Source organism: Gavialis gangeticus, unplaced genomic scaffold, assembly GCF_001723915.1.
Source record: "Gavialis gangeticus isolate Ggan-Ray unplaced genomic scaffold, GavGan_comp1, whole genome shotgun sequence".
In the NCBI taxonomy this organism is placed as follows: Eukaryota; Metazoa; Chordata; order Crocodylia; family Gavialidae; genus Gavialis; species Gavialis gangeticus.
The window spans coordinates 201043809-201061350 of NW_017729032.1; the positions used below are offsets into that span (position 1 = coordinate 201043809).

Consider the following 17542-nt stretch of genomic DNA (forward strand, 5'->3'; position numbering starts at 1 on the left):
AACAATCCGGTTTGATGTGTGAAAACTAAATTTCACAGCTTTTAAATTAGGATACAAAAGTTCATACAATTAGTTGATGTGTATGGATATGGGTTTTAATTTATATTACAAACTACTGAATTATATTCAATAGTGCTTACCTGGCCAAAGCAGGTAATTCTGTAAACAAAAAAACCAAAAATAATATCATGAAGTGCCTTACCAAATTCTATCTCCCAAACAAGCCACATGACTTTGATCACATCACCTATAAAAGTATGTTCTGTGTAATCAGTGCTTTGTATGAAACAAAGTCAACGTGTGGGTGTGTTCTTTTTGTGTTTTTTTTAAAAAAAATGTGTTCCAAGTAAAAACAAACTTATCCCAAAGCCTGTGTGCATTTAAAGAAACATTTATATAACAACTTTGTAAAAACCGATTAAAGTTTAAAAAAAAAAATCTTCCAAAATCCATCCAATTGGAATTCAGTTCTCTTATATAAAGGAAAGATATTTTCATATTTAATAGTGTCCTTTCTTTACAGAAACAATTGCATTTTAAACACATATACATAAAGAATTAACTTTATAAGATACTGTACATTAAGTGGCCTGGTGGTTCACCAATGAATATCCAAGGGATGGTCATCAACTGGATGCACCCACTCAAGTGAGGATCCAAGCAAAGTCTTAAGATCATTCGTAAACTCTACTAAGTCCAACAGTTCCTTGCTTTCTGGATTAAAAGCTCCAAGGTCCTCAGCGCAAGAGAACAACTGACTTAAAGAAACCTGTTTGTAAAACTCTGCCTCTGTGATTGTGACAACTTCCAGCTTAGGGAAGTTGCAACGGAATATGCGAGATGACATTTTCAGCCTCTTTACCACGTCCGAGAGCAGTAGCCAGTTCCGTGGTCTGTAGAACAAAGGAAAGGGAGGGTTCAAACAACTGCCATGAAGTTTCCATCATCCTGATTATGCAAGAAGTAGCTTTTCCTTATGTCTCACATCTCAGTCATTGTACCCATGCAAATAGTCCCACTGAAATCAATAGTACTACTGGTAGTACATCCACATGGAAATAGCTACACATATTATATCCAACCATGGCTTTGGGGGCGGCAGTCTAGCCATATGATGAATTAACGGAGATCCAGGTCCTGTAAACACAGAGGTATATACCTTTACACATGTTAATAGTCACGCTGATGACTACTCGCATGTGTTAAGTCTTTACATGATTGAGCGTTCCTTTGTATTTAGCAGCTAGCAAATAGCTTATTAAATAATTAAAATCTGCAGCAGCTCAGAATTTTAAAGCAGCCAATAGTGAAAAATCAATTAGTTGGATTTTTCAGATTTTTTTTTTCAATTTGATCTCCACATATATCAGTTTTGATTGGTTTAAAATGCCTTATTATCTTTTAAGATACACAGCTGCTACAAACCAGAACACTGCTTGTTTACTGAGCTAAGACATATTTAGGAGATACTACATAATTATAACCGTCAGGTCTGTGTGATCAACAGCATCACAGTATGTGTGTACAACCACAGTGTGCTATAAGTCGTTTCTCTATTTGTGTGAGCCACAGGTCAAATTCTGTTTTGTGTGAGAATGATGGAGCTGTAGTTATGCTGCCATTTTGTCATCCACGTGAAAATATCCATTTAGCAATAGTGATATGCAAATTAAAAAGGGGAAATTTCACCAAAATAAATACAATTAACACTACTTTCTTAATCTGCTTGAAGTATACATGTGCATTTGGGTCATTTTTTAGGTAGTGAACATAAGTTTGATGTGTCTTGTGTTCAATCATTAGTTCACTGTTTTTTGAGATGTACAAAAATAAATAGTAAACTACCTTTTTATGTTAACTGCAATTTATAAAGCACCTTATACTTTTTATTTTCTAAAAAGACAGTATAAGAATACTGACTGAAATTCCTTTTGCTATTTGGAATTCCACACTCCTACTGACAAATCCTACTGACCCCTCTTACCTCCCACAGCATAACATTTTTATTTAAAAACTATGCTACACAATCCTTTAAATTCTAAATGGTAGTACTCTAATACCAGCAACAGCTCCAGATTACTGATGTACTGCCACATCCAACAGATTATTTCAGCTATTTTTTCAATGAAGTTCTATCTGTTCTTACCCCTGAGAAAGAGACACTTGAATGTTGTAACATGGCAAGAGAGGCCCATCTGAAAATTCAAATTCAAAAACATCGCTAAAGCCATCTTCATCCTCATCACTTGCACCTGGGGGGTTTGCCAAGATGTCATATCCAGATTCATCTTTTGGATCTAGTTTTTTAAAACAAAGCAAAAAAACCCAACAGCATTACAAGCATAGTAAAGCAAAACCTGCAATATATCCATTAAATCTAAGCAGTAAATAAAATTAGATGCTTCCCTTCTAACTTCCTCTACCACAAAACCAAACAAAACCCCAGACATGCTATATAATGTTTTGAAACTCCTTCACATACAAAAAATAAAGAATAACATTTGCTCACCACACACAGAGCTGCCATGGAAATCCCAGTACAAACCAGGGTCATCAACACTTCGACCTTGCAGGTCAGTTAAATACTCTAGAGAGGAAAAACAACAACAAAAAACACACTGATCAGAAAAACAAAAAGCTGGCAAGTTTAGCAGACAGTGTGTCATAGGGTCTCAATATGCATACTTCAGACCTCCCTTCAAAGAATCCACAAAACAGTCTTCACATACATAATATGAAGAACAGCATGTACATACCAGTCCTGTGAGTATTCCTGGAATATACTTTCCCCATAGGCCCCTTTCCTACCTCTGACTCCACCCATAAAAAGTTGTATTCTTACACAAATTGCAGTGACAGGCCATAGCCCAGGGAGACCTGAGCTTTGACTTGTAGTAACTTATTAGTACTTTTCTCCCTACACAATTCCTGGAGATAAGGAATTTGGAACATAAAATGTAGACATGAAGAGACTAGAAAAGGGGGTATTACAGTAAGATCCCATCACTCCTAAGCTGTTTTTAGCTAGTGTATAGCCTTAGCATGTGGGATTTGCCAGTGAATTACACTGCAATATGTTGAAATTCATTTGGGAGCTCCAGCCTGTTGGACTTCAGGACAGTGCAGACATCTCCCTGCTCTCTAAAAGGAATCCTTTCGATTTGATACACAGCAAGTAGTTGAAATTTAGTGATTTTAAATAATAAAAAGGTCCCATGAAATGACAAAAGATTTCAACCATATTTACCCCAAAATTAATAGGGGAAATAAGAACCTATTAAAATGTTTCCATACATTTTAGTGCATTTATATATTTAATAGTTTGATTTCATAGGTTTGTAAACAAAAAATAGTAGGTTGAACTTTTTAAAAGGTGAAAACAGAGGGGGGAATAAATCACTAAAACTTAAAATCTAAGACATACGAATAGATGTAATTAATTATCCGTAACACAGCCATTATATTTGGCAATTTTCTTATTTTAGTTCAAACAGATTTTTGTGTACTCATAGTAACTACTCTGATCAGGGTCCAAACAGCTGGTCTCTCAATAATAAAATCTGATGGCAACACATTACACACCATACTAGAAACTTCAAATAGCAGACAAGTCAGTGTCCACAGCCTTGCTCCCAATTTTTACTGCTCACTGTTTTTTGGTGCACAAAATATTGAGTCACTTAAGTGTATTAGAGTAACTGTTTACAATGAACAATCACTCTTTGGTTGGTTGGGGCTTCAGAGGCAGGAAATGCCTCAGTGAAATCATGGTATCAGGAAAAAAACAAAAAATCAAAAACAAACAAAAAACACAGGGAAACATACCTGTCAGAAATGTTTCCATTAGCTCACTGTGTGTCATTTTCACAATGGTTCTACCTGAGTATGTAGCAAGTGTTGGATCAGCGCCATAAGAAAGTAGCAAGCGGACAATTTCTAAATGATCGTTTTCCACTGCATCATGGATAGGCCTAGAAAAAACAGATTTCTTAGAGTTAAACTTTTAAACATGCTAGTGTTAAACCAGTGTAAATTTGAAATCAGTGCAGAGTCACTGCTGTCGCCTTATTTATAAATTGTACCTCTGCCAGGCAAGCACAACTAAGTAAAACAAAAACAAAGCCATCACAGAATTATCAACAGGGCCATTAGTCCACGAGTTGCTTATTTTACTTGGTTATCAGTTCTCGTTTCTTTACACTTTGCCCGTCTTTACAGAGTCACAGCCATCTGAGGGAGCCTGTACACTACCTAGCGCACCTATTCCAGATGCTCCAACAAACATTACACTGATGTTACTAAACCCACTGAGGTTGGCAGAATATGTGTTATCACTATAAAGTACTTCACTTTAGGCAAACCACTACAACATTCCAACTGTCAGCCAATGTAACTTAACCAGACCGGCTGGGGAGGACACTCATTGAACTGTCGTCTGGGTAGATGGATAAATTAAAGTTACCTAACAGTTCTAAATTATGTATGCAGGAGTCATTTGTGAAAACTTGCCATGAATTAATCTGCAGCAATATCTATATATTTAAGTAGTAATTAATATATTCATGGAACAATTCAGATACTCCACTTGTAGAATGGGGTTGGTCCAAAAATCAAAGCATATGACTGTTTTGATGTTATTCTCTATGATCTCTTAGATGGCAACATTACACATTTTATGAACATCATCAATGTATAAAAACAGATGCATATTCTGAGACTTCGGAAATCATAAATAGTAATGAATATGCATGCATGTAAGTCCAAGTTAAGTTTCTATAAAATTGTAGGAAATTTCTGTCTTTAAAACACTGAGCACACACAACCAGAGTTATCTGCAACAGAACATGTAGCCTCTAATGGAAACAGGTCTTAAAACAAAAAAACAAAAAGCCTCAAAAGGAGGTAAGCAGGAGAGTGGCTGCAGAGAGGATATTAAATTCAGTGGCCTCTAATTACAACAATTAAATTCATTTTCTCCAAAAGATAATACTCCTTTGTACTTCCCTATGTTCAGCATCCCAGGCATCTACTCAGTTGCTACCAAACAAGACACACCAGACACTAAAATTTTCAAACTCAGCTATTTCAGAAGAGACGTAAGGACATATAGTGACATAGGACTTTCCTGCAAAATCCTTAAAATATTAAATCATTCAAAAATTAGACACCTGGAACTTAGCAAACAATTGTCACCCTACCCCCTGCATCCCAACTTGTCCCACCAACAACCCAGGAAGAGTTTCACCCCCACACAGGCCATCAACAAAACGACTGTGTGCACCTACATCTTCCAAACAAGATGGCTTCCATCCTGACCAAACAGAGCTAATTACGGTGCAATTTCTGACGAACTTAACGTGAGGTCACAGGTATGACAGTCCGGCAGGATCAGAGGTATGGGAGCAGCTTGGAATGGAAGATGTAGTGATCCTCTTCCAGAAGAGACATGGCTTGTCTAGTGGATGAGGGGGACTTGGGTGTTAATCTTACAGAGTAATTTGTTTGAGCACAACTGGGTGCAGACAGACGTGCAGCTCCCAGCAGGAACTCAGAAGGATTTTTGCAAAGCAGTCTGAGTTACAAAGTTAGGCAGGGCCAAACAGAAGTTCACTGTTGGTCCCAGGGGGGAGAGGAATCCAGCTGCGGGCTGGGAGCCTGCAGCCACGTTCCCATAGCAATGGCCATGGCTCTCTGCCAGTGCTCCGTTTTCAGAATGGGACAGGGGAAAGTCAGCAGAAGGAGCTTGTTCTTGGGGCTCCCCAGCTGGTGCTGAAGGGTGGGGTGGGGGGGTTCCAATATCCAGCCCACCCTCCAGGGGGGCTGAAACAACTCCCCCCCAACTGAACTCCCTCTGCTCCCTTTCCCCCCTCCTATTCTGATAACAGGACAGACCTGGAGCTCCCCAGACACAAGTTACAAAAGACGCTACATTTTTAAATGTCTCCATTTGATACTTCATGCAGTGAAGGGTCAGATTTTCACCCGATCGGCCATTTTTAAGCTGTTTCCAGCCATGAACTTGTGTTTGGTCACAGCTGTAAATTGCTTTCTGTGACCAGATCAGGAAAAAATTGTCACTTCTGTCTGCAATTGGATTCACTTTCATGCTGTCTTACAGTCCTCTTCACCAAAGCATCTGTGTGCCTTCTAATAGCATATTAAACAATGTGACTGTCACACACAAGGTGTCTGTTCTCTTTCTGTGCTGGAAGCATGGCACATCAATTGTTTTATGTTTTATATACACCATGCTACATGCTTATATTAGAGATGCAGGACCAAAGGAAGTACATCTTAAACTAGCAATAAAAACTGGCAAAGTCTCTGTTAATTCTCAGTCCCTGGGGAGTTGCTCATCCCATAGTCTCTAACCTGCTCATAAGAAAGCTCTGGTTCTTGCACAGGCCAGATCTCCCTTGGTACTGACACCTAACTAAGACTGTACCAAGGTAACAAACCACAATTTTCATTCCCAGCCTTTATGTTCTCTTTATGTTATCCTGACATCTTTTAGATATTGAATGCCTAGAAAATAAGGACTGTGGCCTTCCAGCCAGACTTGGTATTCTAAGGACAGCCAGTATCAAACCCTAGATTTGTAGATTTTTAAGATTGGAAGGGATTGTGGATGATCCAAGTCTAACCCTCTGCATACAGCAGGCCAGAGAATGCCAGCTGCTAATTTCTGCATCAAGCCCACAATGTAGAGAACACAGAAGTAGTTCAATGTGCTTGGGGAAAGAGTACTGAGGAGACATGCTGCTACTGCTACTTTTATCTTTTATTCTCTCTGTATCTATCTAATGTCTCTTGTCTCAGACAGTCAGCCTTCCTGTGCACAGACTGTTCGTTGATTTGTACAGGGTGGGTAAAGGGGGAAACTGTCCTGGCTCTAGTAACTATATATTCTGTGGGGTAGTAAGAAACATGTAATAAAATGTAGTGCTGCTACGTAAGTGACAAGGAAATGCTTGTGATTCTCGCTGTCACCAGGTAATTGAAGTGAAGACTGGTGGCACGTGTGCAAGTGCGGTGGATGCTATGCTATGATAGGAGAGGGGGACAGTCTGTGACCCACAGTGAAAAGATGCAAATAAAGTATGGAGCCTGCTGGGCAAAAAGAAGACCTTAGTTTCAGGTTGGGGGGGGAAAAGTGGGGGGGGACAGGACAGGACATTGGCAGCCAGCCAGACCTGAAGAAATTATATATAGATTTACTAACTCTTTTATTTAAGTCTTAAAACTTTGAATATTTGGATCTTCCATATTATTTTAAAAATCAGGATTTTCTAACTGTTTTCTTTAAAAAGAAAAAAACCCCCACATTTACAGGCTTAACTGAGCTTTTAAAAGAAGTTGTTGGTCTGACAGGCTCCCTAAGGCCCATCTGCATTTGAAATATTGTCCAAAACCCACTCGCTGATGCCATCATATTGATTTACTGACCCCAGCACACACTTCTTAAAAGATAGGCTGGCCCCTTAGGAGGCCCAGGAAGGGGAAGCAGCATCAGATCTCCTGTACATGATTACTGGAGCCTACTCCCCTCCTCCCTGGGTTACCTAGTTTGCAAAGGTCTGGTATGGCAGATCTGGCCAAAGCCAAGAGGGATCAGAGCAACTGCTACATTTGTGTTTTTTTTTCCTCTGGGAATGGAAGTGGAAGTGACTGATATTTGCTGGGAGGCCAGGGTGGTTCCTGCCTCTCCTCAAGTGCACACCAGCGCAGGCTATGGCTCCCCAGGCAGAGCAGCTTCCTAGCTCAGCTCAGCTCAGCGCAGCGCAGCGCAGCCGTGCCTCCCCCTCACACCCCTCGTTGCAGTGACCTGCAGGAACTGCTTCCCCTGCTCTAGTGCTGCAGGAAGCCTGCACAGGAAGCAGCTGCTTTTCAGGCCTCAGAGCCCTATCTTTTTTGTGCACATACACACACCCCCACCACTGGCAAGGAGAACTGTTTGAGCTTCCTGACCCACCCTCAGACTCCATCAAAGAGCAGCTCCTCTCTATTTGTCTTCTATAACTGCCTGCAATTGGTGGGAGAGGAGGCTTTCAAAAACATAACAGGAGTTCAAAACATGAAGGGGAAAGCTCAGCACAAGGGAGGAAGCAAGAGAAGGAAAGAGCAAAAAAAAGGAAGGGAAAAAAAAGGAAATGGTGCCCAGAGATGAGGAAGAAAAAGCAGAGTTAAAAGGTGGGTGAGCAAACGTGGACAGAGAGAGCACCATAAGCGTATCTGCCAACAGAGCCCCTGCCAAGTGCAGCCTAAAAGCACAATCAAGTACTAACATTTTACTCAGGGTGACATGTAAAGGGGTCTTCACATTTCTGTCGATGTTCATCTCTCTGGAAATGGCAAAAAACCTCTACCAGTAAATTACAACTTCCTCCAATAATCCATAACAAATCACACCAATTAGTAATTAATTAGAGAGAGAGAGAAAGAATCCTCTGGAATCCACTACAGGGCTTTATTCACTCAGCCAAATGATTTATTTTCTGGGAATTTCAGAAGCAGTGATTACCTATGCCCAATGCTGTAGGTAAAGCAGTATAACCTGCATTTAAATAAGCCCTTAGAAAGACCCCTCTTTGTAAGCTTCAGAAGGGAGCTCTGAAGGAATACTATCCTATATAAAGGCAAGGATCCAGATTCTCTACCTTGTGCTAATTCAGGCTACTTCTTAAATTAGGAAAACTTGCAATTGAAGTTTCCCAATTCCCTCACAGGGTGCTGGCAATTACCAGGCCATTCAAGGTTTACTCTTCATCATTAAGACACCCCCAGAATTCCCTTGTTGCAAAGAAAGGCCTGCAAGTCTGCTGTTTGTTATTTATTGTGCAATGCAATGACTTGATGCTAGACTTTCATTTCAGTGCACGCTGTTATTTAAGGCTGCTGCAGAGAACACAAGGTGCAAGCTGTTGGAGGATGGCTAAGCCAGTTAACACTCCTCTAATAAAATGAGCTGTTGCAGGATATCATCCTGCCAAGAAGAACAAAAGGCAGAAAGCCATTCTGGCACGGCCCTCTTAGCAAGAGACCAGTTTAATTCAGCTGCCAAAAGAGGAAAATAACCTGGTTGGGGAAAGCCATTCTCTCTGGCTTAGTGCGTTGACCACAGTTTACCAGGCAATGCAGAGAGCTCATGGTTAACAGGTAAGGGTGCAATAGTTAGAAGTCAGCACCCACAGCCTATATTTACATTGGCTTTATATTTAGAACAGTCACACTTCATTTGAAGAATGCTTATTTTTGTCATGAAGAAGAGGGGGACGCACTGGTGATTAAAACCAAAGAATCAGAAGGCACAGTCTAACAAGGCAATAATGGTGCTTGCTTAATATCAGATAGTTGATCACCTTAAGCTCTTTGTTGAGCAAAGACATTTATTGGGCTCCGCCAAAAAAAGAAAATGCTTACCAGGGCTCATTTATGGGGAACTACAATTAAGACCTTAGTGACTGCAGCATATTTGAGACGAGACTTAGATCTCAACTCCTTCTCCAATAATCTTTTATTATTAGTTCAGCAATAGAACAGACGTGTATCTCCAGGGGCTGACAGCACAACAGCAATGGCTAGTATTCTGGAGAATACATGTTAAGTGTTGAAAAACAGATGGTAATAACTAGGACAGATCTTAACAATGGTAGACTGGGATCATGCTGGAAGCCAAGATACATACTAGAGAAACACAAAGTGCATGCAGATATACCACTATGGCTTGGCCTTCTGGGAGTCACTTTTACAATCTTGAAATGCAACTCCAAAAGTATGTTGTTATTTCATTGCTGTTTGGCAACCTGAAAATTCTTTGGATACTGTGCTTGCTGAATGGCACAGAGGGCAGATTAGGCATATTCAGCTTAGGCAAAAGCAGAGTACTATGACATTTCAGATGTGAATGCCGTTCCTTGTTTAAATGGCTAGAAAGCTCGGGAGTTCTAGTAAAGAAGTAAAAGAACTGAGGGAGACCAGGTGCATGCTTCTTACTTTTTTCCTCCTTAAAATCCAAAGGGACACAGACCATTATTAAGTCTTCACAGGAGAAACAGGATTTGTCTTATGAATGTCCTAATTTTCTTGGGACAGAAGTCTTATGCAAACCAAAAAAGCAGGGGGTGCTCTATAAGGTTCTTTACTCTGTTCTTTATTCTCCAGACTCCTCCTGGGTAACAACAGTAGATTATGTGTTTCGGGATGCGCCATGTATGGAGAGGCTTTTCAAGAAGTTAAATCTGCTACCAGTAAGTGAAGGGTGTTCTGCCTGTAATACCTGTGATCGTGTTGTTGTGATTTAGCAATGTATTTATTTCTAAGATGTCTTCCCCCTCCCCCTCTGCAAACAACATATCAAAAAGACACAACTGAAGTCCTCAGTGTGTATGTAGCTAATTTCTTTCCTGGCATGGCAGAAATAATTGGCATTTGTGACCTGGAATAGAAGGTGGCATCTGAATTTATACATGCTACTGAATATTTGGAAACTTTCTCAGATTAGTTTTCTATAAGATTGTCCTGGCAAATGAAATAAACAATTTCGCGTGCTTTTCATGATGGCCTATCTATTTCTACTTAGGAATGACACTGATTCAGAGAAAGAGGTACCAAAAAACAGTTTTAGGTGCCTTGGAGGGATTTTGGTTGGTTTGTTTTTGTTTGGATGGTTACCATTTTCTCCCTTTGTCTGTCTTAGATAGCAGAGAAGGGGAAGGGATCTTTCTATTCAGCCCTGGTTTTAATGTTTTTTTTCCAGAAACCTCGCCTTTCTCTACTGATGTGCTGGTAATGGTGCTCATCATCATCATCTAAGGAACCATTTTCACCAGGACTCTTGGTGCTTTGTTTTTCCAAGTTCTCCCCACCCAACTATATTTCAAGTTGATACACAAAGACTTTAGAAACAAAAGAAACAGATTTAGTTATGCTGATTTTAGGTATGGGTTATTTGGATGGTGATAACTTGAATACTTTATCACATTTTCCTAACTAACTGCAGGTGCCCCTTAGAATATAAAATGACCTGCCCTACTGCTCTTCAAAGCACTGAAGGGAAAAAACTCCCCAGGAAAAAAAAAGATGAAGCATTTAAGATTAGATAATGAACTTCTTGTACTTAACAATATGCACTAAATGCTAAAGAAATCATGCAGAACAACCTCCTCAACCCCCACAACACAGAAAAAAAGTTCACCTCTACCCCTAAAACAGGAACTAAAATATCTATAGTACTGATGAAGGTAAAAACTGCTGGTGTCAGCAGAGGAAGAAAAGCATATAAGGAGGCAGACTTTTACAAAACCATCTCAATTACTCAATGAAAAAAAGAAAGTTTTAAAATAAACAAGAGCACCAACACACTGAATCACAACTAATGCACAAGGTACTTGCAAATGCAGTGCTTCCTGGCACCAACTCTAATAAAGCAAACAACATTTTGGCAAAAATAAAGGACCTAGAATGTATAAATAGGATCATAGCCTGCAGGTAGCATTTCTTTTGACTGTTCAATTAAAAACTTCATAAAGATCCAGAAATGAAAAAAGTGTATAATAATACACTTTTATTTTTCTAAAAACTATCATGGACACTAATAAAATAGAATGAATGAACTGCACACCAAACAAACTGCAATAAAAAAAATGTGCTTCCTCAGTCCATAAAAAAAGTGGGGGGGGAATTACGTGAGTGAGGAGTCTGTCATTTCCCTCTTCAAACCTGGCATGACTAGCAATTACAGAGACGGCAAAGTGGAATTGCACCTTATAGACTAACTAATCAGATGTATAGCGTAAGCTTTTGTAAGCAGCCGGATTGCTTCCCCAGATACTAGACATGCTAATGAAACATGCAATAGCTATTTCAAAAGTATTCTAAATTTCTACTGGATGTAAACTAGTCAACTCCAGAACTTACAAAACCGAAGAGCCAGACATCATCTAGGATACCAACGCTTGGAAGACAAGTTTCTTTAACCATTCTTTTCTTTTTTCTTTTTTTTTGGGAAACAAAGCAGATCTCATACATCCATAACATTATCTGGTTATTTGTTATTCTGTTAGTCTGCTACAAAGTACTACCTATTTATCTTCGTAATCATAATGTTGCTAACCTGGTTCCATCCTGAGCGCTGCAGTTAACGTCAGCCCCGTACTCGAGGAGATGTCGCACGATGCTCAGCCAGCCTCTGGCACAGGCCTCATGCAGGGCACAATAACCTGCATTGTCACGATGATTTACATCACAGACCTTGTTTTCCAAACAATAGAGTACCACTTCCTGGAAACAGAGAAAGGGAAAATAGATAGATCAAGTTATTTGTTGCTGTGGAGATGTGCATACCTTTCCTTTAACATGTTTAGGTTATGGTTGGGTTACCTCTCTTTGAATAGGCTGTCTCCTGTCTGGAAAGGAAAGGGAGATAGAGACAGTTGTATAGTTTTTAATTCCTCTTGAGGGAGAAGTGTAACTTTGAAAGCCAGAGACAGTAATTTTTTCACATGCACAACAGCTTTGTAATAAGCAGAAGTGAGCTCTTTATGTACACAAAAGGGATTTGTCTGTACTGGCTAACGTTAAAAAGCATAGAAAAGATGCCCACATTTTAAGAACTAAAATATGGCCTCTACAGTAAAAGCTCTGTTATCCAGCATCCCCTAGGAATGGGGGATGCTGGATAACAAAATATGCCAGTTAACTGAGTGGCCCTGGCTGCCCCTTTTCCCGCCGCGTCCCTCCGCCCCTCCTGCTGCATCACCGCCCCTCCTGCAGGACAGGGAGGTGGGTCCCGCACAGCCCCATGCAGCCTGTTACGCCCCCGAGCCCAGCACAGGCTGCTTTGCTCCAGGCTGTGGGCGCTCGGAGAAACCGGAAGTGCCACGGTGGGCACTTCCGGTTTCACTTTTCCTTACAAGCCGGCATGCCGGTTACCAGAGCATGCCGGCTTGTAAAGTGCCAGTTACCAGAAAGTTTACTGTATTTACGTATTTTAATTTGACTTCTAAATATACATAATTTGGCACAAAAATATTCCAAGCACACCAGTAATCAAGTGAGCTTGATGAAGAAAGGGGTTGTTTGTTTTTTTAAATGTGTACAGCAGCGGTTCCCAAGCTCTTAACAGATTGTGCACCACCAATTTAAAATGATACAACCTTAAGCACCACCAGCAATTTTTTGTCATATAAAGTAATTATAACAAGTCTGTTAACGCGTACCACTGTCAGGATGTCCATGTACCACTGGTGGTACCTGTACCACAGATTGGGAACCGCTGGTGTAAGGGACAATGTTTGCCACTAGAAAACTAATCCTAGGAAAATTCTAGCTCCTTTGAAGTCAGTGAAGCCCAGTTTTCAACCACAGTGATTTTCTTCATTCAGAAGTAGACCCCTATGCTAGTTTTCTGTAACTAACCTATGCTGTGGGAAGTCATGTGTATTTAACACAATTCATCTTGCAGTCAAATGTACCATGGTTGAGGGCCTAGGTCATCCTCAACTCTATGCTCTCATGCAACCTTGAAACAATGACTGCTCCATCACTCAACCAAAAATGTGGGATGGTACAAGTCTCATTCAATTTGTGCTGGATGATGACCCCCTCCCCCATCTGTAAAACAATTCAAAACGTACTGAGGGGAACTGCAATCCATTTATGTGTATTCTCTACTTTTAAAGCATAAGCACTGGTTTTGTAAACTAACTGCATGTTTATCTGGAAGCAAGGTGAGGGGGGGTTGTTTGCTTTCCCAAGAGAATAAAATATATGCTGGCTAAAATGCATTTTTTTCTTTCAGTTTCAGAATCTACCGGAAAGCCCACAATAATCTGTACTCTTGGTATATCTGACCCGAGAACTGGTATCTAGGATACAGCATGAAGCTGTTCTTTTAGCAGGCCCTCACTAACCAGAGTAAAGTGGATAGCAGCAAGTTAATGAGCTGTCTGTCCCAGCTAAGGAAAGAAACCCAGTCACATGACATTGGGATCAAGTGCATCAGCCACTTACTGCTGGTGCACAGATCAATTTACCCTAGATCCCAGCAGTCTGATGCCTTACCAATCAAAAGCTTTATTGCCCCTATTAATAATTCTGAAGGCTGAAATCAGTCTAGGAAGTCAAATCCTTACTGGCACTGTCCCATGCCTACCTGAGAGATCTACGTGCAATTAAAATTGTGGAAGCAAGAATTCCCTTTGAAACAGAAATATTCTAGTTGTAAGTTTTTTTGGACAAAAGCTGATTTATTTTGGTGGGAAAATGTTCTTAAGCAGAAAGTCGTATTTAAATGGATAACAGAAATACAGAAAGACAAAGAGAAGAAGCTATGTGAAACTCTTTTAGCAATTTTTCCCCTTTAAAAAAGAAAAAATTCAGAAAAAGCCCACAATGGTATAATTTATTTTTCAAATCTAATAAGACTCATAAGGTACATGCTGAAATACCAAGGGACACAGTCTGCCCTCAGGTCTGCATGTGCTTTTTTGAAGGTGGAATGAAGCACGCTGTCCTTAAAAGGTGGCAGCAATGAGCCCACCCACCAGACCTAACACAAAGGCCTCACTGGTAGCAAACTAGATGACTCTCAAGAGAATGTTGTGGGTTAGCATATCCAGCTGTCATTCTAAAACCTTTTAAAATCATTAAGGATCTGAATTCAGTTTTCTTTTTTTTCGCTTTTTTTTAAAAAAAGGAATAGCCATTCTTTGGTGGAACGCCCATTGACTGGACACAAAAAAGCTAATTCTGTTGGGCAAGTCTATGTTAGGAATGTCACTAGCTACAAAATGTAACTATGAAGACCATAAAACTCTACATTGTTAATTAATTAAATGCCTCATTAACTTTTTTAACATGATTTATTCAATTCATAGAAAAATTAACTGTCATTGCTGAATGCAGGAACATGTGGCAGCATAAACACATTTCATAAGTGTGTATCTCTTTAACCTTAGAGACATTGTGAAGCTTGCATGGGGCAATTTAGATCTAGTCAGGTGGTCTATTTAAAGCAGCCATCTGAAAATTACTCTTAAGTTAATCCAAAGAGTCAGCTAGCTTGCTGCCAGCAAGAGCTTTGCCATAGCTGTTTTTCTTGCTGCAGTTTCTTTAGCCAAGTAGTTATCCTTAAATGTTAAACAACAGTTTTAATCCCAATCTGACCTATGCATGAAAAAGAAAAGATGCCCCTGATTTCAGTATATTTAAAATATACAAAATCAGCCACCCAGCCTAGGTCTCAATGCATGTAGGGTCATTGTGCTCCCTAACTCTAGATGCCGAAAACATTTGTTTCTCCTCCATCCAACCCTACAGGGAAACCTCTACACAAGATAGTAGAGCCCAAACCCTGATGATCTTTTCTAGTGAGCCACTCTTCACCTACGAAGTAACCCCCCCTCACAAACTTTAAGGGGGATCAGGGGAACTGGTCAGCACAACTGCAGGGCAGCCTCACCAAAAAGTAAGAGCTACACAGAGCTGGGGAGTTGCTGAGAAGCACAAGGCTCTGGATAGATGCCTTCAAACACCATGAGTATCTATGGATTATGCAGGTGAAATCTACTGTATGATCCACTGATGCAATACTATGGAAAATCTAGGCAGGAAGAAGGGGGAGTCATAGTCTTCCTTCAGTAGCGAGTGTCCAAGGAACATGCATCTTTCCTCAAATCACTGGGTTTTTCTCTAATTTCGCTTCCTTTCTGGTTATGAATCCTAAAATCACTAAAGAGCACTGAAAAGTTTGACAGTACAAAACACTTCCAGTAAAAAGCACTAGGGAGAATACAAAATAGCATTTCATCCTGCATCAAACTTAATGAGGCTTTTGTAATTTCCTCCCCCATCTCACCCCCCATGCCTTTATGGTCCTTATAGGCAAAAAACAGTATTGCTAAAATTATACTTTACCAAACGTAAGCCATTTAAAGATTTGTTTTGAAAGGGGAAATTTCCTAGATCCAAAAGGGAGATTACATTGCACAATGCTACTGTCTGCATTTGCCAAGGACCTGATCCAAAGTCTGCTGAAATGAAAGCAAGACTCACATGAACTTCAGTAGTTCATGAGTCAATGAGTCAACTGAGTCAGGTCCTCAAGACGCATCCTTGCTCCAACTTTTCTGCACACTCACAGACCCAGAAACAAAATGCTGAAATCTAGGCAAGCTTATTCGGTCACCACCACTGAGAATATATTAGTCAAAAGTAATGACAGAAAATATGTTCAAATACATATTTGAAGTGAACTGGGATGGAGGGGTGGAGGTGGGGAGTTTACAAAAACTTTACAGCTACTGGTGCTGCTTTCTACTCCTACTCTCTGCTGCCAAACAAAACCACTAGGCTTTTTAGGACTCCATGCATATTCTTCACACTATCTTCCCACAGCAGGGTCTGATGCTGGGACTACAAATCATCATTCAGAATGGGAAGGTGTGTGGGAAGACAACAGACAAAGCATATTACCTGCTAAGAAAGTGCAGAGGGTGGAAACCATTTTATCAAAGGCTTGCGTCCACGGCTACATATGCTGCCTTCACTTAAAACGTTACATCAGTTTTGTACCCACTTTAGCATTATTTATGACCCCAAGGAACCTACCCTACTTTTCAACTTCACTTTGCAGTGCTGAATTGGCAAGGGGACGAGTCATGATAACGGAGAATCACTATGCACAAGGGTAGCAAAAAGGAGATCTGACCATTTCTCTGGACGAACTTAAAATTTCCACTTCACCATGATTCTCTCCTGCTATTTGGCTGTTTGTTACTAGATGCAGCATCAACAGAATGGTGCTGTCTGGCTTATGTGATGCATCACTCAGCCACATGCCTGCTGAAGGCCTCCCAGCATGTGCATGCGCATATACTTATTTCAGCAGATGCAGCGCCAGAGGTTGGATTGCAAAGGGAGGACCTGGTCACAGGTGGAGATGGAGCTGAAGAGGGCTTCCCATGGTTTTGCTCTACAGCTAGCCCAACCAAGAGAAACTGATGAAATACATTGGTGTCATCTGATGTCAGCTTATAGCAGTGGAAGCCAAGCTTTTTGGTAAACATGCCACAAATTAAATCTGTACCCTCTGTAAGTGCCACTCTGATCCCCTTCCTCTGTCTAATCTGCTTCTCTGGGCTGGAAGCAGAAAGCAATATGCTGCCCTGCTTTCTGTTTCATTCCTTGCGCTCCCTGCCTGATCTCCTGCTCTGCCTTCTGCTTCCCGCTCCATCTCCTGCTGTGCTGCCTGTCCCCTCCGTGATCTTGCACATGCTGCAGGCAGAGGCTACCCCTGCCACTTGTGGTACTTGCGCTGAGGGTTGCCCCCCTGCCCCATTTTACAGAATGCTAATCTAAGCTCTTGGTCGATATGAATGTATCTCTTCAGTAATGAAAAGCAACTTGTTAAATGTCTTTAGCTGATCTGCAGCTGCAGAACTGCATGCAATTCCATACACCCTGCCGTAGTGGCTGATTTCAGCAAGGCTCAGAAAGTCACGCCACTGGCAGACATGGCAACAAGACAGAATTACAAGGCATG

The 17542-nt window shown here is 40.6% G+C and overlaps 1 protein-coding gene across 8 annotated transcripts in view; it reads right to left on the bottom strand.

Moving 5' to 3' along the window:
- Window positions 1-331: 331 nt before the first annotated feature.
- The window catches only part of BCOR (BCL6 corepressor), a 109199-nt gene continuing 91988 nt past the window's right edge, over window positions 332-17542 (bottom strand). For 7 of the 8 annotated variants that reach the window (XM_019524464.1, XM_019524461.1, XM_019524462.1 and 4 more), the window contains 5 exons: window positions 12113-12279; window positions 3826-3971; window positions 2510-2587; window positions 2147-2297; window positions 332-893 (listed from right to left, as the gene is read on the bottom strand). In XM_019524464.1, the coding sequence (XP_019380009.1) occupies window positions 599-893; window positions 2147-2297; window positions 2510-2587; window positions 3826-3971; window positions 12113-12279 (837 nt within the window). In that variant the 3' untranslated portion in view covers window positions 332-598. The other variant, XM_019524463.1, reaches the window with a different exon arrangement.